The sequence below is a fragment of the Canis lupus genome, chromosome 7, assembly GCF_003254725.2.
Source record: "Canis lupus dingo isolate Sandy chromosome 7, ASM325472v2, whole genome shotgun sequence".
Lineage (NCBI taxonomy): Eukaryota > Metazoa > Chordata > Mammalia > Carnivora > Canidae > Canis > Canis lupus.
This window is the reverse complement of record NC_064249.1, coordinates 9376483-9400610: the sequence shown is the minus strand read 5'-3', so window position 1 is coordinate 9400610 and position 24128 is coordinate 9376483. Positions and strand designations below refer to the sequence as shown.

Here is a 24128-nt window from a genome sequence, read left to right as displayed (position 1 = left end):
AATATTTCTGACATTATTCTTTGATACTTAAAGGCATAGATGAAAAAATTTTTCATGGGTACATTTTGATGAATTATAGAATTAAAAAGTACTGTTACAGGCATAGTAACCCACCACACCTATGTCATGGACATTTCCGAATGAATATTCCTATTTGTTCTGAGAGGGGAAGGGGAGAGAAGAATGTCACAAACATGGTAACAAGCACCCAGATGTCCCTAGTACAAGTAGCATACTTATTTTTCAAGAGTTACTCTTTTCTTCCTACCTCTATAAATTAGAATTTTTAAATTGATACATAATTTACATACCAGAAAATTCACCAAAGTGTACAATTCAGTAGTTTCTAGCATATTCACTAAATTATGCAACCATCACTATTTAATTCCAGACATTTTCATAACTTCAAAACGAAATATTAGTAGTCATCACCTGGTCTTCCCTTACTCCATCCTATGGCAACAAGTAATCTACTTTCTATCTCTATGGATTTGTCTATTCTGGACATTTCATATAAATGGGATAATACAGTATGTGACCTTTTATGTCTGGCTTTTGTCACTTAGCATCATGTTTTCAAGAAAAGCTATTCAATTTTTGACAATGAATTTTTTAAATCATTTTGTCTTAAATCCAGGTTTTAAGGTGATAAATAATACAATCAGACTTTAGTTACCAAATAAAGTCTCTGGGTATTAAAATGACTAATCATCATGCACTGATTTGTCATGCTAGCAAACAAGGGCACATACTCCCAATCAAAAAGGCTCTCTTCAATTACCGAGAACACTTAGAAATATTTGCAAACATAATCTAATTTTCATCCACTGAGGTTAAAAGATTCTAATACAGCAACTTCTCAGGTTTATTCTTTTGACACAATGCTAAAAATTTAAAAACTAGAAATAGGCTGTTTCTCCTTAAAAGCAACAGTGCCTCTGTACAATATTGAAATACAGAGTTTTTAAAAATTGATTTTAATATCCAAAGGAATATAAATTAAAAAATAAAATCCTAATATTAAAAATGAAACGTTTAAAAATAAAATTGAAATTTTGCTTTGTTTTCCTAGAACACATTTAATACATATATACTTAAGTCATAATGAAACATAATCTATTTCAATGAAACAGCACATAACTGTCATGCAGTAGTTATCAAAAATAGGATATATGCAAATATATAGGTATTTTAAATATCAAATATTTTTAAAAATTAAATTAGACTGAAAACTTCCTTGTATGTGTTTAATAACAGCATATCTTTCAGGTATGAATTACAGTAAAACCAAAATTACCATACCATTTGCTGAATCCTGTGAAAGCTCTTCCCATGAAAACTAAAGGCTTGTTCAAACAGGACTTTATCTTCCACTGTCCACTCATCCGGAAAGGGAGTGAAATTAGGGAGATCAGCAAGGGACTTCTCAATGTTATGTTTATGCCAGAACAACATGCCAAGTGCCTTTGAAGAGAAATCATTCCCCTTTGGTTTTAATGGACTTATGTTCCATCACACTTAAGAGAGTTAAACACAAATTAGGTTAAAATCTTAAGCCTATGACTTCAACTGAAAATACACTCACAGTTTAGGGCTTTTAATCAGGGATGCCCAGGTAGTAGACCTCATTTATTTATTTCTTTTACATCAGGGCCTCAGAACAGTGAATGTTCTTATATAGCACATTTGCTGCATAATCTAGGAAAAAGTGAGCTGAGGAGAGTGACTATAATTACGAAAGCAGGTTTGTAGACTCATATCAAGACTGACCCACAATTACTCATTTGTCAGCGTGTAGAGAAAAACATGCTAAAAGAAAAAATATCCAGTAAATATTTGAATGAAACTATCAATCAAAGCACCAAACCAGAATGCTCAGTTGAAACACAGTAGAGAACTATTTAAGTTTTAACCTTTTAGAAGTACATACCATGGGCTAAACAGTTCCAAGGAATACCTCAACTGCAACCTTAATAATATTTACCACATATATTTTTTCAAAGTTTTTTTTTTTTAAAGATTTTATTTATTTATTCATGAGTGACACACAGAAAGAGGCAGAGACATAGGCAGAGGGAGAAAGCAAACTCCCTATGGGGAGACCAAAGCAGGACTCGACCCCAGGAACCCAACCAGAGCCAAAGACAGAGGCTCAACCACTGAGCCCCCCAGACATCCCTCAAAGTTCTTTATTATCAGAGTGCACACAAAAAATTATCATGAGGCATATTAATAACTTCAATGACTTTATTACCAAACCACAGGAAAGCCATTCCACAACTTTCCCTTCTATTGTTAAGTCGTAGGTCTTTATCTTTACTACCAGATACTAAAAATCACATTTCACTTTTTAAAAAGAGATATTTTTAAAAATGCATTTTAAAATTAATTTCTATACTTTAGTAATACTCCTGTAAAATGAACATGAAAATGAACATATGTGCAGTCACATTTCAAGGGATTAAGGATTGTTTGAGACCTAACAAATATTAAACAGAAAGTCAGGAATTAAAGGCTTCAAAATTCACAAAAAAAGTTAGATATTTTAGATAAGCATCTCAATTTCATAGATATGGCTTTGTATTATTTAACCATGTTACTGACTATAGCTATTTCTTAATAATGCAGATACAGATAATTCACTTATTTTACTACTAATTCTGATAAAAATTGATCTAATCATTAGCTGAAAACAGATTTAAGATTCTCTATTTCATTTTCATTTTTTCATGTTCTTCATTCCCTCATTACAAGGGATAATGAACCATATGTCCTATTTAGATCTTTCAAAGTTATTTTAAAAAAAGCCCCTCAAAAAAATAAATTAAAAAAATTAAATTTTTAAAAAGCCCTTTCTAAATTATTTCATTCAAAATTGAAAGACTTAAATATTCCTTAAATAAAAAGTTTGACTTCTAGGTCTTTCATTTCCTATTAAAAGATCACAAAGAATTACCTGTACTCAAAAAAAAAAAAAAAAAAAAAAAAATCCCTTGTTTGGTAAGCATTTGCCAGAGTAATCCTGAAGGCTTTCAGATACTTTTATAAGTCAAAGCAGAGTAAGAAACAGAGGTATTGAGAGAAATGTTCAAGCCCTTGAGATGAACAATGTTTATAAAAGCAAAATCCATAATTTTGAAAGGTCAGATTCTGCTAGGACTTTTGTGGTATCTATAAAATTGGTTGAACTGCACTTTCTTAGAATAGAAACAACCAAGAAATGTTCTTTGGATTTGGTAAATAGGGAGGGGCAAGCTTTAATATTAAAATGTTTCTCTACATACCTGCTCCACATTGTAGCCATGTTTCTCCTTTGCAATTGCAATATATTCATCCACTGCAATGAAACAATGTTATATAATTATTCTTATTTACTTTGTGTGCTCAAGTCTATGTTTTTTTTTAAACAAAGCAGAATAAAAACATTATATTCCAGGCCTTTTCCAGGGAAAACTTTTCATGAAATGTTACAAAAAAAGACTTTTACTTCAATGAACAGGATCAGAAGCTTCCCTGATTTAAAATTTTACTTAGGATGATTAATCTCTAAGATTATATAGCACATACTTATTAAATTCAATGTTAATTATTTTTGTATACAAAATAGGTTAATCTGTATGTAGCCAATAGAACCTAATTACGGTGTAAAATATTAGCCAATTTCTTCATTTTTTTGTTGCAATCTTTATTTGAAGAGACTTAGTTGTTTCAGAGCCCATCTCATACTAAGCGTTGGCTCAAAGCCTTTGCCTTCCCACTTCTGACTGCTGTACAAAGGATGGTTTGTCTATAGTTTTGCCAGCTATATGTAATAACAACCATGTTTAAGTATGCTTTGGTAGCCCTAAATTTTCTTAAGCTCTTCCTGCAGCTATACAGAAGGTGTCTAAATATTCCATTTTCATTCATTCTACATATGTAATCAAGTCAATAGAATTACTTGGATAAGCACAGCTTCAATGATAAAGGTATTAGGTGTTCTAAGGCCTCACTGCTAAGATGTCTACCATTTCAGTCAGCAGGCCTGGTTTATGTGAAATACATGTAGTCATACTCCTGTTTGAGCCTTTTTAAAGTGTATGTATGTGTGTATATATGATATATAAAATTCTCTTTGAGCATATTTGGAGAAGCAGAGGTTAAGAATTCTGATCCCACTAGTCTACTAGGGCTTGATTCTCAGCCTTATGGCTAGGTTTGACTATACACAATTAACATGACCTTTTTGTACTAATTTCCTCACTCTAAAAACAGTACCTTCTTCCTAGGATTAAAGGAGCTAATATATATATGAAGTGTTTGGAATAACACTTGGCACATTTTAGGTACTTTATAGGAGTCTGCTATTATTATTAATCAATTTAAGATAATTGAATATATAAAAAATGCTATTATAACAATAATGTTGCTAGAATAACTATTTTTTATGGATGCTATTATAGTTCCCTAAGACTGTAAACATTTGCAGAAAATCCAAACATTACATTTTGTTTAGAGCTTAAACACACAGCACTTAAGCACAAGACAGGTCTAAATATATGCTGCTTAACAAAAATGTCCTACAGTCCTATAAATAGAAGGCTAAACAATACCAGTCAACCTGTGGTTTCCAATCTTGGCTATGTAGTAAAATCAGTGGGAGATCTTTTAAAAAGTAAGTCTGGAGCACCTGGCTGGCTCCACTGGAAGAGAGTGCAACTCTTGATCTTGGAGTCAAGAGTTTGAGCCCCAAGGAGGGCAAAGTCAGATGTTTAACCGACTTTATTTAAAAATAAAATCTTTAAAAATAAATTAATTAAAATAAAGTCAGTCCAGACTCCACCCCTAAAGATTCTGATTTAATTGGTTAGAGATAGAGACCAGACATCAGTACTGTTTTTTTTAAAAGTTCCCTCACATGATTCCAATGTACAGCCAAGGTTGAAAACCACTACCTGAGATCTTTGGTCTAGGATATTCTACATGGACACCACACAATCAGGATATGATGGCTTTTTGAATTTTGTTTTCTACTTTGTTAAATGCACCACTGTACAAAGCAGTGCTAGGAGAGCAAAAGCCAGTGATACCCTGATGCTCAGTTTATGAATGAAAACCTTTTCTTGTAATGAGAACTGAACCAGAGAAACCTGATAATCTCCTTCAGGTTTCTCAGTATACAGTCCCAGGCCAAATGCACAATTTTGTGTTTTTTGTTAAGAATGCCTCAAGGGCATGTAATTCTAGATTACCAGCTAGACCTTTTGCTGGTATTCCAAAACTGTCAAACAGGAAGAATTATCAGGTATGCAGCATAATAGTCAATTGTCAATTTTTAGTTCTCTTATTGCATCAATAAATATGCTTAGACTTACTATGCATATTATATATAGGACATCATTAATTTTCATGGAACTAAATAAACCGTCATGGGACATCTTTAAGATTTTAGTAAATATTTTTAAAAGACAAGCTTATTTTACAGCTGCAAGAATAGCTGTGCAGTGGTTTTGTTTGTCTGTTTTAACAAATTCAATGATAACTGAATGGAGGGGTGGGAATCTTAGTTTTGTTACCTGCACGTTTCCTATATCTGATGTGCCGCAAAGGATCAGGTCCGCTACATCACATTGAAGTCTAAAGCCACACCATGATTCAAGAAGTGCATGGTCAATGATCCAGAAGGTCTCCGTCCAGAAATGGAGAGCTCAAAGATGACCTGATTGATGGCTGCTGAAGTCAGTTCTTTCCCCTTTCCTCTTTAAAATGGTAATGATAGTGGGCTCTTTGAAGTTTGAAGGCATTTCTTTACAGCTCCATATACTGAGGAAAAGCCTGTGCAGATGTCTACATAGTAACTCCCTCCCCTGCTTGAGGATTTAAGCAGCAATGCCATCAGATCCTAGGTATTTTCAGTCTTCCTGGGCCTGACACAAATTGGAATGATCAACCCACTATCTTTCAAAAGGAAAAACATTCTAATATAACAACCTCCATCAAAGAAACAAAACAAAACAAAGACAAACTGTTTTCTTATGAGAATCTAAGCAACCCAAAACAAATATAAGTTGCATTTTGAATTTGCTGATAGATCCCTACTGACACAAATATTCAATTTCAGAAAACTTACATTTGGCATCTGGGATACTGTGATACGGAGACCACACAAGCATTCCTCCATTGTCTTTATCTGTGTACTTTGTAGCACCTGGGGAAAAAAATTCATTGCTTTAAATATGATGGATTTTATGTACATTTAAAATAAGTATAAACAAAGCAAGCTTTCTTTCTATTTTAGTACAGTACCTGCAAGAGGACAAAGAAAGTCAGGAAAACACAGAGAAGGAAAACAGATTTACATTAAATATACTAAATATTTCATTTATGGAATTGAAGAAAATTTCACAAACACTGAAGTTAACCCCCTTTAAATTTAAAAGAAAAGTTTTCTTAAGTACGTCCTATAACTCTACTTGACAGGTAATGAACGTGGTTTAACCTTCTAAACATTATTTAGGCGTCATTAAAAGTTCTTTTAAAACTAGAAAATAGTTCAGGTGTTATTTGTTTTGTCTCATATCTAAATGGGCCAAGATTATCATCATTTAAAAATAATTGTATCTGGTTTTTTATGGTTTTTATTTAATCTTACTCCTTGTGAGTCTGTAGGTTATTCCTTCTTAGTCTTAATCTCATTTATTACAGTTTAAAAAACTATGCTCTGTGTAAGAGGAAAACAAAGTAAAAAAATGTAAAAGTCAATAATGCTGTTTCTTCTTGATGTAATCGGAGTCTACCTCTAATGTAGAAGCATACCATTAGTGTTGCTTATTTCTAATGTTTTCTGACTAAAAAGTCAGAAAAATCAAGCTCTATTAAAACTGCATTAAGGACAGAATGAGTGAAAGCCTGACACAGCTATCTCAGTGCCAAGTACATGCCCGTGGGTTCTGTCTTTTAATTACTTGGTGGTCTTTTTCTGGATTCTTTCTAATTCCTAGGTGCATTCCAGTTAATTAAAACTATCAAGAAATGAAGCATTGTTGCCACCTACTTTAAGACTTGTCTATGAATATGTCATAATTGACTTTTATGAGGTATTGATAGCTACCACCAACTAATGGCAAGAATTCCAAAATTATTCACATATTATCAGAATTCTGAGTTTAAACTGTAATCATTCATAATGTTATAAGATATTTGGAATTAAGAACATTCACTTCCAGGGGTAAAGGAACTACTAGTATAATCCCAATCTAGAGAAGTTATCTATCCAGCAAAAATTTAATATAGTTCAGTCGTTTTTAATTTTTAGAGAATCATTACACTTTACTACTGCATATTCAATCAACAAATTATAGTTACAGAACGATATATTGTTAGTGAAAATATGAAGCTAAAATTATTTAAAACTTGTAGGTTTTACTTATAAAGAAAAATTAAGGATGGAGAAATGAGAAAACAATACCAAAGTATCACAAAAACCGTAATAAAATGAATCTAACAGCAAGACCTACTACATTTTTTGTAACTTTAATAAAAGAGGACAAAAATAAAAGCTGAGAATTTAAGAAAATGCAAATTAGAAGTACATTATCTAAAATTAATATTCAGGGTGGCCGGGGTGACTCAGCGGTTTAGCGCGGCCTTCAGCCCAGGGTGTGATCCTGGGGACCTGGGGACGAGTCCTGTGTCAGGCTTCCAGCATGGAGCCTGCTTCTACTTCTCCCTCTGCCTTTGTCTCTGCCTCTCTCTCTCTCTCTGTTTCTCTCATGAATAAGTAAAATCTTTTTAAAAAATTTAATATTCAATGAAAACAAATGTCAAGTTCTTAAAAAACTTCAAAAATAAGATATATATTAAATTTCTAATCACATAAAATACAAACACAAAAGCAAAATTGGCAGCCACTCAATGGAAATAAAATAGACAAGCTATCCAAGTTGGTCAGAAGTCTTTATCTACTGCTATTTCTAGTGAGTATTCTAAACTTCAATGCTTCAACATGGACTAATTCTTTTTCACGATGGATTATAACAATAAGATAATTTAAATCCTACTTAATAGAATGAGGAATGCAACAAAGAAAGGTTTCCATTAACTCTCAAGTCTTAAGAGCCTATCATGCTTAATATTTAAACATATTTCCTGCATCTGATTTCTGCATTACAGAAAATCTTAATTAAAATACCTTTACAAAATGTCTCTTCTTAGACAGACATGAACTATTTTTTGTATTTTTCCCCATGAAGAGTAACAGTTAAGTTTCCCAAAAAATTCTTAGGACTATAATTAAGGGACTCATCTGATAAAAACTGACACCCAAGCTGTGAGGACTAACAGCTCTTCTAATATGGGGGTGGGGGTGGGGTAATAGGGAGAGTAATCACGTCTGGTAGCAGAGAATGCCTAATTAGACATTTCACAATGTTCTTTTCCTAATCTTGAACTAAACTCTACCATTTTCAATCATGTAGGTGTCAACTAGGCCCAAGAGATGACTGATGTTCACAGGAAATGAGATATTTTAATATAATGGTTAAGAGTGTAACCATTACAGAGCCAGACTAAGTCTGAATCCAAACTCTGCGATTTCCTAGCTTTGTCATCTTAAGGAAATTGACCTATGCTGTCTGTGCCTCAGTTTAGTTCTTTAAAAACACAGATGATGAGGAGGTGCCTGGGTGGCTCAGTCAGTTGCGGCTGACTATGGATTTCAGCTCAGATCACAATCTCAGGGTCCTGGGATTGAGCTCCTCCCTCCCCCAGCCCCCCTGTCAGGCTTCCCACTCAGTGGGGAGTCTGCTTGAGGATTTTCTCTGCTCCTTTATCCCTTCCTGCTTTTTGTGCTCTAAAATAAATATTTTTTAAAAAGGGATAAGAGTACCTACTTCACAGAATTAAAAAATTATATGAATGTATGCAAAGTACCTGCCATAGAGTAAGCATTACCTAAGACATTATTTTTGCTAGTATATGCTCATTGAAAGCAGTTATCTTTATTCTGAAAAGCTTCTTGTCACTTTATCAAATAATAACACAAATGAATAAAACCTCATGGGTCTCTAACACAAACAGCTGATGCCTTCTTTCATCAACCCCTTGAAAATGAGACTAGATAGCTAAAATGACTTTTTGTTTTTCTAACAACTCAGATCTGACTCCTTTCCTATAAAGTAAGAGAAAGTACCTTGTATTATTAAAAACAATGTACCTCTTAGGACGCTTTGCATCCAATGAAGTCTTACCCTTTCCATTATAAAAGTTTTAGAAAAATATTTAAAGGGCAGAAACTTAATGTTTATTTTGCTTTTATGTGTAACAACATTTAACACTGTATCTCAAAACTATCTGATACACAGAAGTAACACTGAAAATCAAGCTTGCCTCACCAACAAAATAACAGGTCTTAGAAATATCCTATCTTCTGGACTGGGCTCAGTGGTTGAGCATCTGCCTTTGGCTGAGTTGGTGATCCTAGGGTCCTGGAATCGAGTCCTGCATCAGGCTCCCAACAGGGAGCATGCTTCTCCCTCTGCCTATGTCTCTGCCTCTCCCTGTGTCTCTCTCATGAATAAATAAATAAAATCTTTTTTAAAAAATTCTATCTTCTAAATAGGTTAAAAAACAAAGCAAAACCTAGATAGCAAGCTACTATCATTTTAAAAGACTACATAGTAGCATGACAGTTCTGAAAACAAATTGAAACAATTTTTAAAAGCATGAAACACTTAAAAGTTTAATCCTTTTGAAATCTTTTAGATATCCTTAACTGCAGATGGTAAAGTTCATTTATGAGACTAACTAGGGGAAAACCAACAACTAAAAAACAAAAGTATAATTTTGATAAGCTAGGATTTTACTCTAATAGCAAATTTCAAAATAAGGACAAAAGTAAAAATCTATTTCTCCTTAGATTTAAGACATTTAGAATAAGGATTTTGATGGAAATCATGGGATGAATACTTTACATAAAGAACTTAAGTACTGAGTATATTAAGACACACAAAACATTTTTAAAAATTCTATTTATGAACTAGGTTCTCACATATTTAATTCACTACCTTCAAACTGGGATAAGTAGACTTTTCAAGGGATACATAAGCATAAGTAAGTTTTATAGAAATCAATTTTCAGAACTTTAGCTTCCCTATGTGCTTTTTCCCAAGACAATCTGCCTGCAAACTCACCACATTCTAAGCAATATGCTCATTCTACTTCTGATCTTCTTCACAAATGTCCTTCTCTCACCCCCACCCCCAAAAAGGCACCTTTCTCACCTCATCCCACATTTGACAGAGTACATTGCACAAAATTTTAAGACCTCCACAGTGCCAAACAAAGAGTGTCAGCAAGGTTCTCCTTTACTCAAGGCACCATAGCTATTACAATTTCAATCAATTATACATTAATTGTAATAACTCAAACCAGGAGAGACTTAATACTTAGAACCTTGTGTTCACAAGAATACATAATACAGTGATAGAGAAATTGAATAAGTGATCAATAAAGTATTTTCAAGCACAGAACTACAAAAGTCTGTGGGGGGGGGAATGCATGGAATGATTTCAAAGATAAAAAGGAAAAATGTTAACTTTCAGACTATTTTCCTATTTAGACTTTTTATAAAACAGATACTATCATATTACTCTAGTATTTGTATTTAACTGAATGCATTTAAAATAAGGATATAATGGCTATATTTCAAAATGTTAATATTTTCAATAAACTGGAGATTATATTTTTCAACTATTTAAACACAGCAACAAGTGACAGATGTCAGAAATATGCAAGAAAATATTTTTTTGAAAATTCTTTTATGGATACACAAAACAGTTTGAAGACCATTGCTTTATAGACATTATTTTTCACCAAATCTTATGATACAGTTAGCATCTCCCTCTCACAAATGAGAAAACAAAGGCATGGATACATCAGGTAGTTCATCAAGGTCACTATGCCACATTAGCTAAAAGGCATATGGGAAGAGGTGAAACTCTTAATCTCCACAGGAAACTGCTCCTCCTTGATATACAGTCAGGAGGCAATAAATAAAAGTTGGGAAGCGAAAAATCTGAAAAAAAAAAAAAGGCACCTAAGAAAATAATCAAATCCAGTTAGTAAATTTTTATAGAGGCATTCTTAGCAATGGTGTTAACGTACACTGTTCCTAAACTTTTATTCAGTAATTCTAATATAAATCACAATTCTCACATTTTCTAAAATACTCATTTTAGTATGTCATTCTGTGTTTTCTATCATCACCATCAACTTCTCTAATAAAAATATCCTACACACACACACATCCTCTTTAATTTTCCTATATTTTGATAATAATCTTGGTATCTAAATAATTTTTCTTCCAAATAACTTGGTTATAGGTAAATAATCTCCATGAAGGTAGACTGGTTTATGAAACTAAAGAGAATGATATGACAAAGAGAAAAGGAGAGAGAGGAACTGATTATTTCTTAATTTCTATCATTAATTAATAAATCTCTTTTCCTTTTATCTTTTCTAAGGAAGTATGTTTAATTTTTCACCAAGTTATACTGGATTAATGTGAAGTAGAAACTTCACACAACAGCACAACACTTGGAATAAAATAGACCAGTGGCACTATATTGAAAGGCACAGAGGTTCAATATCTACCTTTTAAGTGTGTTAACAACTGATAATCTACATTTGCTTGACAAGATTTGCTTACAATGGCTACAGAAAAGCCCTAGGCTTAAGTGATAACTGGTTTTAGTTGTGTCCTTGGGTTCAGTATTCTGCATACGATTAAGCAAAAAATTTATAGATGAATTTTTAAAATGTGACATATACCCTTAACCTGATGAAGAGTATCAATTATCATGAGTAAAAATATTGAAAATATGACTTTAAAAAAATAATTCAGTGATTTTTTTTTCCTACAAATATTCTGCTTAGGCTTAAAATAATAATTTAAAAATGATGATCAAGTAACTGGATAACCCAAATAGTGGCCATGTAAAACTACCCGAAGTGGTCTGCATTTTTAATGATGATTTTTCAAATTTTGAAATGTATTCCAGTATTTAGTCTATCATGAAATGAAAACCAAAAAACCCAAACCAAACCAAAACCAAAAAAGTGATCTAGACTAAGGCCATATATTTGTTCCAACAAAAAGTCTGGCTTTTTAGACACAAGACCTCCTAATCAACCTGTGCATACTTGTCTATGAAATATAAACCTACCTAATGGAGCATAAAGATAAATGTTTATTAATTTAGGAAATAGCTCTGGCTATTGGATTATAATTTGTAAATCAATTTATCATTTACCAAAAAAAGCAGAGTATCCCAAATCAGAAAGGTAAAAATGTATGCAGGATCATTCCTTCTAATCAGGAAATTTAATCTTTACTGAATAACTGCCATATGCCCAGTCATGTATTCCTGACAAGAATTCCATGAAGCATTTTTTATTTCCATTTTACAGCTAAGGAAATTAAGGATCAGGGAAGGCCGCGAACTTGGTTCAGAGCACAAAAATAAAAGAGCTAGAAACTGAATTCAGTCTATCTCAAGTCAAAGTATGTCAAATGTCAAGTTAATTCCCGAAGCAGCACGATAATGTGAAGAGTGTTACTCCCCTACTAGCTACTCCAACAAAATTAGTTTCATAGATCATTTAAAATTATTTGAAGCCCACCAGTAGTACATACACTGGATAGCTTTTGAATAAAATGTATTAACAGCTCTGTCTTTTAGAAGGCAACCCACATCTAGTGAGCACCCTCACCATTGCTTTTACCTACTGAAAACAGGCTGCACGGACGATCCTTTTAACACTCATTATTTTACCCTCCCCCTTGGGACAGGAGGGGCTGCCACCTAGCCCCCCCCCCCTTTTTCTTTTGCATTGCCTTAACGGGCAGGGGATGAATGATGATATCCATCTATACCCCATAATGAAGGAAAGAAGCTATCCCTCCCCGCCAAAAAAAAAAAAAAATACAAGCAAGCCCTATCAATAACTAAAACAGAATTCAAAAGTACGATACAATGTTATTATATGTTGGCAATGGGCAGAAAAACTGACCAACTGTAAGGAGGAAGGAGGGGGAGAGAAGAGGAAAAAGGAAAAAGGGGAAAAGAAAAAAAAGCTCCTTCAAAGTCAGTGCAAAGCCTGAACTGAAGAAGGGTCTGGGGTGGGGAGAAGGAAACGCGCTCCACTCCGGGAGGCTCCTGCAAGGGCGCCTCCATATGCGGAACTCTCGCCCAATCCCCGTCCAGGCTGAAATCCCGTGACCGCCAGAGAGCCTGTTTGGAGAAAAGTAGACAGGGAGCCCGCAAGCTGGGTTGGCAGAGGACGCTGGAACCTGGCTGCTCGGGGAGAAAATGTCTCCTTGGCAGCTGCAGCCACTGTCCTGTGGTCTGACTTCCTAGGGCTGGCTGCTGGGCGAGGTGTGCCTCTGGCTTCTCCCCACCCCCTTCCCCCATCCCTTTCTCTCCGCGGCTCCTACACTCCGCAGAGCTGTCGCGGCCAGAGCTACACCACCTAGCTAAAAAGAAAGAGAAAAGAAAACCCCGTGGAGGCGCGGGTCGGGCAGGGCTGGGCTCGCCCTCGGCCGGGGCCGATGACAGCAGCCCCGGCATCCGCCGCCCTTGCGGAGCGCGGCCCTCCGCTCCGGGGGTCGGTGCTGTGCGGTTGACATTTGCAGGGTTCTCGTACACGCAGCCCGCACGCCCTCTCCTGCAGCCTCGGCCCAGCAGCCGCTCCTTCCCCAGCCTCGGACCCCCCGGATCCGCCGAGGGCCGCCTCCCTCTGCTCCTCCCCGACCTCGCCCGGGGCTCCTGGGGGCAGAAAGGCGATGCCACCGGCGGGCAAGTGGCCTCCCCAAGGAACCATGTTAACCTTGCAATGCACACATCTGCCCACACGCCCTGTGTCACAGCCCTGCCAAGCCTGACAGCCTCCCCGCCAGATGCCTGCCCATCCCGGCCCCGCATCCCCTCCCAACCGGACCCCCACACCTCGGCCGCCCCTCTACCCCTTCCACCCTAAATCATTCCCAGAAAGGGAGGTGGGGGGTGGGGGGAGGGGGGGGGAGGTGGGTTGGAGAGACAGGATTTTTGCTTAAGCAAATATATCTACCTGGATCAAATTCAGGGATCCGAGCTTGGTATTCAGCTCCGACTCTCATCCCAACATCTGCAAAGCAATGCCAAAAAAGAAAAAAAAAAAAAAGAAAGAAAGAAAAAAAGAAAAAGAAAAGAGAAGAAAAAAAAAAAGAAAGAGTGGGGGGGGAAGAAAAAGGAAGAGACACTTAATAAAATATAAAAATTGCTGGAGGGAGGAAAGAAGCGGCGGGTGGATGGGAAGATATTAACTCCGGGCACTCCGGGAGATGGCAGCGGATGGGGGCGGGGAGGGGGGGGCGGAGGGAGGGCGGAGGATTGGCGGAGGGCGGGGGGCGGGGGGGCGGGGGTCGCGGGGGTGCTGCTGCACTGCACCGGGAGTTCGAGGCTACTGCAGCGCCCGGGCTCCGAGGGGAGGGAGGGCGGGAGCGCGGCGAGGGGAGGGGGCTGGGGGAGGGGAGGAGGGAGGGGGGCAGGCGGGCTGGCGGGGAGGAGTTCGAGGCTACCACCGTGCTCGTCGTCGCTGCTGCAGCCGCTCTCGGGCTCCGAGTAGTGCAGCCCGCCGTTGGTGGACGAGGCGCCGCCGCCGCCGCCCGCCGGGCTCTTGGCGCTGCCGTTGGCCGATCGGTTCTTCCCCAGTAACTCGGGCCCTTTCTCCATCATGCCGGGCATGGTAGAAGAGGGGAGGGGGAGAGGCGAGGGGAAGCGGTAGGCGTCAGGGTGAAGGGGGAGATGGCTTACGAGTGCGGGCGGGCGGGAGAGGAGCAGGAGGAGGAGGAGGAGGAGGAGACGGCGGCGGCGGCGGCGGCGGCGGAGGAGGAGGAGGAGGAGGGTGTTAATATGGAGCCGCCATAACCGCCCCGGTCCGGCGGTAGCGCAGTCGCCTCACAACAACCCGCCCCGGCCCCGCCTCCCCCCTCCCCTCCCCTCCCCTCCCCTCCTCCCTCCGCCCGCCCCGCGCGGTCCCGGGCGCCCCTGTCGGCCGCGCCGCGCTCTACGCCGCCGCCGGTATCACTCCGCCCCGCAGGGAGGTTCCGGCCGCCGGGCGGGGAGGGGCGCGCGGGGGGGCGCAGGGGGGAGGGGGAGGGGAGGGGGAGGGGAGGGGCGGGGAAGCCCCGCTCGCCGGCAGCCCGGGCAACCCCGACCGAGCTCCGAAGATCGCCGCGGAGGCGCCGCCGCCGCTCCGGCCGGCTTCCTAGGGGGCGCTCGGGCGCAGGCGAGCTCGGCGGCCCGGGGACTCTTTGCCGGCTCTGGGCGGAAGGAACGCGCCCAGCCCGGGGAAGGGCCGGCGCGGCCCGGGGCGCGGAGTCCGGGCGGGGGCTGCGGGGCGCGGCGGGGGCTGCGGGGGCTGCGGGGCGCGGCCGCCACCCTGCCCCGCGGAGAGCCTGCGGCCGCCCGGCCGCTCCGTCTCGCGGCTCCTCCGCCGGCGTGGGGCGGGTGTGGCGGCCGTGCCCGCCGAGCAGCCGGGGGCTGGAGCGGGGCGCCCGCAGGCTCGGGGCCCCCGACTGGCAGTCGTCTGGCCGCTGCGCTCTGGGTTTCTGGATCCCGGAGCTGGGCCCCGACCCCCTAGAGGCACTGAGGCCGCCGAGGTGATTTCCGGGGCTGAGCGGTGCAGCTGTATTTTGCTAAAAGGTGGTTTGTTGTTTCATTTTTAAAAAAAATTTTTTTGAAAAAGACACCTTTCCCGTTTTCTCACCTTTGCTTTATTGTATCCATCTTTTTCGCTTTGACTGTCTCATTAGTTAGGAAGTGGGTGCTGCCCGTGGTGAAATTAAACTACCAGCGGGGCCTTGTCCAAGGCGGGGGTGCTTGCTCAGTCCGCGCTGACCCGTGGTCCGGGCTTGGAGCCGAGCTGTAGGGAGGGCGGAGTCCCCGCGCAGAGGTGAGGCGCGAGCTGCAGCCTGGCAGGCTGTGTGCTCTGTAATGCTTTTACGAATTGCATTAGGCAGAAGGGGTAGGGAACTGCATATTTTGTTCACCAGATTTGAGGGTGTTTGCTATGTGCCAGCCTGCCTGGCATTGGGAGCTATTTATGATTTTCTTTCTTTCTTTTTTTTTAAGTACTTCTTGTTTTGGCTCAGCAGTTAAGAATTGAGGACTTCTGATGAACATATAGTATGCAAGATGTATGCAAAGCAGTATTTGTGGTCTGTAGGTCAGGTACTCTCCAAACACTTAAAGGTTGTCCTGTATGAATTCTATTAACAGGTCAATGCAGAATGGATCAAAGCAGAAAATAAGCCTGTCTGGCCAAAGCAAGACTCGACTGAAAGCAGTAACATACCTAAAGCAGGAATGTCTCAATCAGGAATTGAGCCAAAAAAAAAAAAAAAAAAAAAAACACTTGGGAAGTAAATATCTGGCAGGATCCCTGTTTAAAGGGGAAAGTCTTCTGAGCAGGTACAAAACCTATTTTGTTCTGACCGTGGAGGTAATTTGATCTATCATAGCTTGATATGATTCTATTAAATCATGCAAGTAAAAACCTCTTACTCTTTAGCTTCTCTCAGCAAATACAGTTTTGAATATTATTTTAATTCCCCTACATTTTTTCTACAGTGAGAAAGTGTCCTGTCCAAGTGAAATGAATAGCCATTTCCTATAACAGTTACATTTTTCATTGTAAATTAATACACTGATATTTTCATTTTTATACACAAGCTCCTAATGAACGTGATTCAGCATCTCTGGCCCTGTAATGCAAAGGCCAGACCCTGAACTAAGTGAATTCACAAAAGATAAATGTCGCTCTGAGGCCTCCTGGCCAGCATGCTTTCTAACTCCCCAACTTTGCCATACCGTCCAGCCTCTTCTACTGAAAGGAATTTCTGTGTGTAGATCAAGGATTAAAACATTGTGAAGATTTGGGGACTTCTGTAACTTATTTCTAATTACTAGTAAAACCGTTAAAGAGGATTCACACTTTTCTTTGAGTACAACAAAGAGGACAAAACAAGGGAGAATGCATTCCACTCTTGGGAGAAGAACCTCAGAGATTGGGGGACTTTTCTTTCTGTTTTGCCCCAGAAGAAAAGGAAAACACCTGGAGCTGGCCTGGCACTGAAGAATAATCATAGGCCTTAGGATGATTTCCCAACAGTTAATAAGAATGGTATAAAAAAAGGCAAAACCTAAAAAAATACTTAGGGATATCTATAAGGAGTTAGAGGAAGAGAATCTAGCCAAGGAAGAAGAAAGGTTTAAGAAAGTTAATAAATAATGGCCAGTGATGCAGAATCATGAGAAGGGTTTAAGAAAAGGCCTCTGGATTTGTTACTTAGAACAGTGTTTGTTATTTTGTTTGACTGTTTTTATACTGTATTATTATTATTATTATTTACTATTTCCATTGTAGTTTAAATTTGGAATAGATGATACATGATAAAATCAAAAGATAAAAGGATATGCTTTACTATTGTACTGGACATCCCAGCAACAAAAAGGCAAGGAGGGCAGCCCAGGTGGCTCAGTGGTTTAGCGCCTGCCTTCAGCCCAGGGCATGATCCCGGAGACCTGGGATCTAGTCCCACATCAGGCTCCCTGCATGAAGCCTGCTTCTCCCTCTGCCTGTGTCTCTGCCTCTCTTTCTCTCTGTGTCTCTCATGAATAAATAAATAAAATCTTTTAAAAAAAAAAGGCAAGGAAAAAATGTATAAGGATTGGAAAGAAATACATGAATTTGTTTTTTAGAGAAAGCATGATCGTCTGTATATAAATTATAATCTATAAACCTTCAATATTCATAATGAATTTAGCAAGCTGCTGGATAGTCAGTTTGTAAAGATCAATTATATTTTGAAATACTAGCACTAAACAATTAGAAAATGAATTTTTTAAAGTGATAAATATGAATGTGTCAAAAATTTCAAATACCTCGTATATTAGCTTTCTACAATAGCTATGACAGATTACCATAAACTCAGTGGCTTAAAACAAACTCCTGTCATACTTCTGGAGATCACAAGTCTGAAATCAAGGGGTCAGCAGGGCTGCACTCCCTCCAGAGGCTTTACAGAGAATCCATTCCCTCCCTTTTTTTTTTTTTTTAAGATTTTATTTATTTATTCATGAGACACAGAGAGAAAGAGAGGCAGAGACACAGGCAGAGGGAGAAGCAGGCTCCATGCAGGGAGACCAACATGGGACTCGATCCGGGGTCTCCAGGATCAGGCCCCGAGTTGAAGGTAGTGCTAAACCGCGGAGCTACCAGGGCTGCCCTGTTCCCTCCCATTTCTAGTTTTCTGGTGTCTGCTAGCATTCCTTGGTTTGAAGCCACATCATCACCCCAACCTCTGCCTCCACCTTCACATTGTCATCTCCTCTCTATTTCATGAATTTTCCTCTTCCTCTCTATATAAAGACACTGATAGCATTAGGATCCATCTGGATAATCTAGGATTATCTCCTTGTCTCAAGAGCCTTAATCACATTTGCAAAGATACATCTTCCAAATAGGGTAACAGTTATAGGTTCCAGGAATTAGGACCTGTTATTTTGAGGGGACCATCTAACACATGGCACCTAGGAATAAATCTTAATTAAAGGTGTATAAGAACTCTATATTATATACATATATATATATACACACATATGTATGTACATACATAATATAATTATAATATGTATATTTGGTTGAGAGAAATTAGAGAAGACCCAAGTAACTGGTCAGATACAGTATGCTCATGGATTGGAAGACCCAATATTGTAAAAAATGTCAGTCCCCCCAGTTGATCAGTAGGTTTAGTCTAATCCCTGTTAGAATCCCAGCAGATTCCCAAACTGATATTTATATGGAAATTCAGAAGATGATAAGAGAATGGTTTAGTTCAATTGGTATTTTATTTTTTTTAAAGATTTTATTTATTTATTCATGAGAACCACAGAGAGAGGCAGAGACATAGGCAGAGGGAGAAGCAGGTTCCCTGCAGGGAGCCCTATGCAAGACTCAATACTGAGAGCCCTATCACACCCTGAGCCAAAGGCAGACCCTCCACCACGGAGCCACCCAGGTGTCCTGTGTTCTGTTGGTATTTTAGATGAAAATTGAATGTGGCTAAGAAATCATTTTGAATTAGTTAAGAAATTATGAGGTTTATATTACGGGACTGGTAACAGGAATACAATTGGGAACAGATGCAAATATTTAGGAGGTAAGATTAGCAAAATTTGGGGATTGGTTGAATATGGGAAGGAAAGGGGAATGGAGGAGTCTAAGCTGATGCCAGGATTTTGGCTTGAGTGGGTGGATTATGTCAACTACAGAGTTGGTGAATACTGAAGGGTTTTCAATTTGAGAGACAAGGAGAATAAATTAATTTCCATACATGTTGGGTTCTCAATAGAGAAATATCCAGCATACAGTTGGATATATAATCAAGATCAAGAGCACAGAGAGGGTGGGACACCTGGGTGGCTCAATGGTTAAGTGTCTGCCTTAACTCAGGGCATGATCCTGGAGTCCCGGTATCGAGTCCCAGATGGGGCTCCCTGCAAGGAGCCTGCTTCTCCCTCTGCCTATGTCTCTGCCTCTCTCTCCCTCTCTGTGTCACTCATGAATAAATAAATAAAATCTTTAAAAAAATAATAATATAGTTTAAAAATAAAAAACAGTGCAGAGAGGAATTTGTTACCAATTGACCATAGCTAAAGTCATGAGACCTAAGTAGATCACTCAAGAAGAGGATGTAAAATGAGAAGTATAATGAGCTGAGAATGAAAAGCAGATGAGCACCAACATTGAAGGGCCATACAGAGAAAATAAATCCATAAAAGAGACTGAGCATAAATAGAAAAGAACTAAGGAGAGTGTAACTTCCTGAAGTCAAAAGTGTAGAGAGATCTAAGAGAAAGAGGGTTACCAGGACAGCAGAGAAGTCAGTAAATTAAAGATAAGGCTACGGTATGTACGATGCTTTGGCAAGTAAGAGAACATGAATGATCTTGGAAAGACCAGTGTTCTGTTTAAAAAAAAAAAGATTTTATTTATATGAGAGAGCACACAAGCGCGGGGGAGGGGGGGCGGGGGGAATGGCAGAGGGAGACAGAGAAGCAGACATGCCCTCTCCCCCCTTGCTGAGCAGGAAGCCCAATTCAGGACTTGATCCCAGGACTCTGGGATCATGACGTGAGCCAAAGACCGATGCTTAACTGAGCCACCCAGGCACCCAGAAAGACCTGTGTTACTGGGATCATGGGCCAAAAAACAAACTGCAGTGGGTTGAGAAGTGAAGTCCTTTAAGGAAATGGAAACAATATGAACCTACTCCAGAAAAGTACTCCATGGGTTAAAAAAAAAAAAAAAAAAAAGCCAAAAAAGGAACTGTCTTAGAGTAGCTATAGGGTTAGAGGCAAGACTATGTGTATATGTAATATTTCAAAAGTTGAAGTACCAAGTGTGGTTATATCTCCTTTATTTTCAGATGGATACATACAGCTGGAACTTGATGTTACAGAAAAGAGATTAAAAGTTATTTAGGTCTGTGTATATAGTAGATGTTTAATGAACATTTGTTGAATTGAACAAAACCAACATCCAGGCCATCGCAGAATGTATGAATCTCCTTTCTAACATACACACATAAATAACTATAGCTGCCTGCACATGGTAAAAATATATCTGACAGAGTATATAAGAAACTGTTTACTGCTGGGGAGGGGAGGTATCACCATCTGAGATGAAAGGTAGATTTTATCTCTTATGTATTACATTCCCAATTGGTCTCTTTTGCCATGTGAATGTATTACTGTTTTGAGGAAGTAAACATTTAAATCAGCAGACAAAACACAGATAAGTATAATTTTAAAAATAATGTAAAAGTTCCACCTACTCGGAAGTTGAGAAGTAGAACAGAAGAAGAAAGGTGTAAAAGGTAGGGGTATTATCCTGTTTTCCAAAAGGAAAAAAAAATTTAAGTAGGGCAGTAATTCACCAACTACACTTAGGTACACAGGAGGATCAACAAATGTCCTAATTTATTCATATTATCCAGGCTTGTATGGTTTTCTTTATGACAACACATTTGCTAAAAATTTATTGATTTGCTTTTTGATTCTCCTTCATTATCACTTTAGAAGTGCCTGTCCCAGTAGTTTAACTCCAAAACAGTCAGTTGATGCTGTGTGTTGTGCCCCAGATTGCGAATCTGAGAAACTACCAAGGAGCCGACACCAATGCAAACACACGAGGGTTTACTTACAAGCTCGAGCTTGGGTCTAAGTGTACCCGACACAGCAGAGCAGGGACTTGGACCCCGAGACTAAAAGGCTAGCAGCTTTATAGGGGCCAGTGGCCAATGGGATACACAGAAAGTTGCACAGTAATGTTGGTCCACACACAGGTGGCCAATCGAATTACACCTTACCTTATAGTATCCATTTGAGCTGGCCTATTACTTTGGTCAGAATTGGCGCGCAGTTTTGGTGGGGACAAAGCAGGGTTACATTGTTATGAGCCGATTTCCGATTAGGGTGTGCCCAGCGGCTTGACTAGGGTGGGGCAGCGCCTTAAGCAATAAGCAGGTTATGTTGGGGTCATACAGGAGGTGGCAGGTGTAGCACAAAATGGAGTTAGTCCTGCTGTGCTTGTCCAGGGGTAGGGGATTTTTGTTAAATTTCCTGGGTCCCACACTGCAGCATTGAGCCCCGTCTAGTGGGAAGAACCCAAACATGTTTACAACAGGGAGGAGCTCCATGTTTTTGTTTGTCTTTTTTTTTTTTTTTTAAGAACCACTGATCTCCAAGGTGGGGTGGGGATGGGATCATATAATCTTAAGAGCTGAAAGGACTTTTAGAGGTCTGGCAGTGACCTCCCCCTCCCCCAATAGTTACCATTTCTGAAGCTTGTCATATAACACCCATTTAAACAGATCTAGAGATAAGAGACAGCAACACAAAGTAGATCATGTTATTTTTTAAGATGTTTAAGTCTTAGAAAATCTCCTTTTTCTTTTTTTATTTTTTTGTACCCAAAGTTCAACTACGTCTAAAAGTAACACCAAATAACTGTCTAAAACAAAAAGAAAATTGACTTTTCATGTAAAAGTTATCCAGAGGTAGGTAGTCCTGGACTGAAAAGGACAACTACAATGAAAGCGTCAGCGATCCAGGCTCCTTTTATCTCAGTTCTCCACTGTTCCTAGAGTGTCACTTTTGCCCTTGTGATCCAAGATGGCGGTGAGAGTTCCAGTCATCATGACCACACTCCAGGATAGAGGAAGAAAGGCTGAAGGGCACACCCCTTCTCTTTAAGGAGATTTTCTAGAAATATTGCAAACCATTTATGCTGATATATCAATGTTCAGAACTTAGTCGCATGGCCTACAACTTCAGAGGAAGCTGAGAAATGTCAAAGTGCTCCATTAAAAATCAAGGTTCCATTGCTAAGGAATGAGTGCTGAAAGGCAGCTAGCAAGCTCTGTCACACTGGTCCTTTAAATATTTGAAAAGAACAGGGGCAAGGGGCACCGGGTGGCTAAGCATCTGACTTCAGCTCAGCTCCTGACCCCAGGATCCTGAGGTCAAGCCCCACCTGGAGCCCCAGGTCTAGCCCCTCCCCTCCTAAGCTAATGAATATAAATGTATTGTCATTTAATTTTACCTGGTTTATTTTAGCTTATCTGAACCTTTTGAGAACTTTTTGAATTCCAGCTTTCCTACTTAGCATATGACTTGGCTGTGGGCCTTTGCACCTCTGATAAGAAGAGTTCCTCTTCCAGAACAGAAAACCGTGTCTTAATTTATATTCTCAGCATTGGGTACAACCCCTTTGCATGGTAGATTCTTAATATTTGTTTAGTGAATGAATTCTGCAGTTAGAAGCAAAAGACATTTTCTTGAAGAGTTGGTTTTTTTTGTTAGGTGTGGTTTTTTGTTTATGTTTTTTTTTTTTAATTCTGGAATTGTTTATGAAAGGAGATTATAAAACACCCTGTCTTTTAAAATAATATAGACCTTTAGTGTCTGGGAGAGTTATGTTTTAACACATATCCTGACTTTTAAAAGGGGGGAAGGTGATTTAAGCAGTTTTCTAAATTTCTAGATCATACAAATATGATTCTGTGTTGATTTACTTGGGCAAATTTTTAAAAAGGAAAAGACTAGACAGTAACAGGTTTAAAGATTACATCTTAACTCTGCCCTTATACATTAATATCCTTTCTAACTCACTCCCTTCCCTCAGTTTCACAAATTACAAAATAGAATTCATAAATCAAAATTTTATTTTAGTTGAAAAGGCATTTAAAGAACATATTCATTAAAATCAGTCTAGGATCCAAATTCTGAGGTAATCTGAAGATTTGGGGATAAGATTAGATATATAAACTTCTGAAACAGAAACTAACATTAAATCTGTTTGTGGAAATAATCCTAGAAAGTAACTTGAAAATATTTACAAAGAAATACTGCTCGTGCAATTAAGGGCTCCTAATATTCTTGCAAATTCTTGCAGTCTGGAGATAGTAATCAAAATATAATGTGTAGAATGATCTATAAACTTGGCACTTACACATTAATGACACACATATACTTTCCCCAGTCACTGACACATTGTAAATATTTGGATCTTAATTATTATTAAATGCATAGGTTAGAAATAAAGAACTTTTTCCAGGAAGAGACCAAGGAGATGGCACCCCAAATCTATACATTAGTCCTTCACTTAGAATAAATTATTCCTAGAGATAACAATACAAAGAAACAGGTTTCCTGAAGAAACTATTTACTTGATATATACAGAATTTTTAAAAAGGTAACTGTTACCACCTGTACTATGTTTTGTTCCCCTTTCCCTCTGGCTACAGGGTCTCTTAGCTACATCTTGATCTAATTTCATTAGTGTTGGTTATAAGAATAATGTGTTTCTATTTAGCATGGACAAAATCTTTGGCTCTTGGGGCTTGCAAGTGGGTATAGGGCCCTTATGGCTATTAAGTTTCTCTCTGTCTCTCATATGCTCATACACACATCTCATTTCTCATCTCTCAGCTCTGTTTTCTCTGGGTTTACCTTCATTATTACTGCAAGAAGCTACACCTAGAG

General features: G+C 39.1%; 1 protein-coding gene and 2 pseudogenes across 5 annotated transcripts in view; 2 read left to right on the top strand and 1 right to left on the bottom strand.

Moving 5' to 3' along the window:
- RCOR3 (REST corepressor 3) overlaps positions 1 to 14996 on the bottom strand; it is a 52935-nt gene extending 37939 nt beyond the window's left edge. Inside the window, exons 1-5 of one of the 5 annotated variants that reach the window (XM_025429846.3) lie at positions 14597 to 14996; positions 14107 to 14163; positions 6110 to 6187; positions 3285 to 3337; positions 1303 to 1464 (exon numbers count right to left, since the gene is read on the bottom strand). In XM_025429846.3, the coding sequence (XP_025285631.1) occupies positions 1303 to 1464; positions 3285 to 3337; positions 6110 to 6187; positions 14107 to 14163; positions 14597 to 14762 (516 nt within the window). In that variant the 5' untranslated portion in view covers positions 14763 to 14996. Of the gene's footprint in view, positions 1 to 1302; positions 1465 to 3284; positions 3338 to 5555; positions 5907 to 6109; positions 6188 to 14106; positions 14167 to 14596 lie in introns of those variants that run through there. The other 4 variants (XM_025429848.3, XM_025429847.3, XM_035718750.2 and 1 more) reach the window with 4 other exon arrangements.
- A 528-nt stretch (positions 14997 to 15524) lies between these two features.
- LOC112648364 (40S ribosomal protein S4-like) overlaps positions 15525 to 24128 on the top strand; it is an 84507-nt pseudogene continuing 75903 nt past the window's right edge.
- The window catches only part of LOC112648805 (dnaJ homolog subfamily C member 2-like), a 51663-nt pseudogene continuing 49791 nt past the window's right edge, over positions 22257 to 24128 (top strand).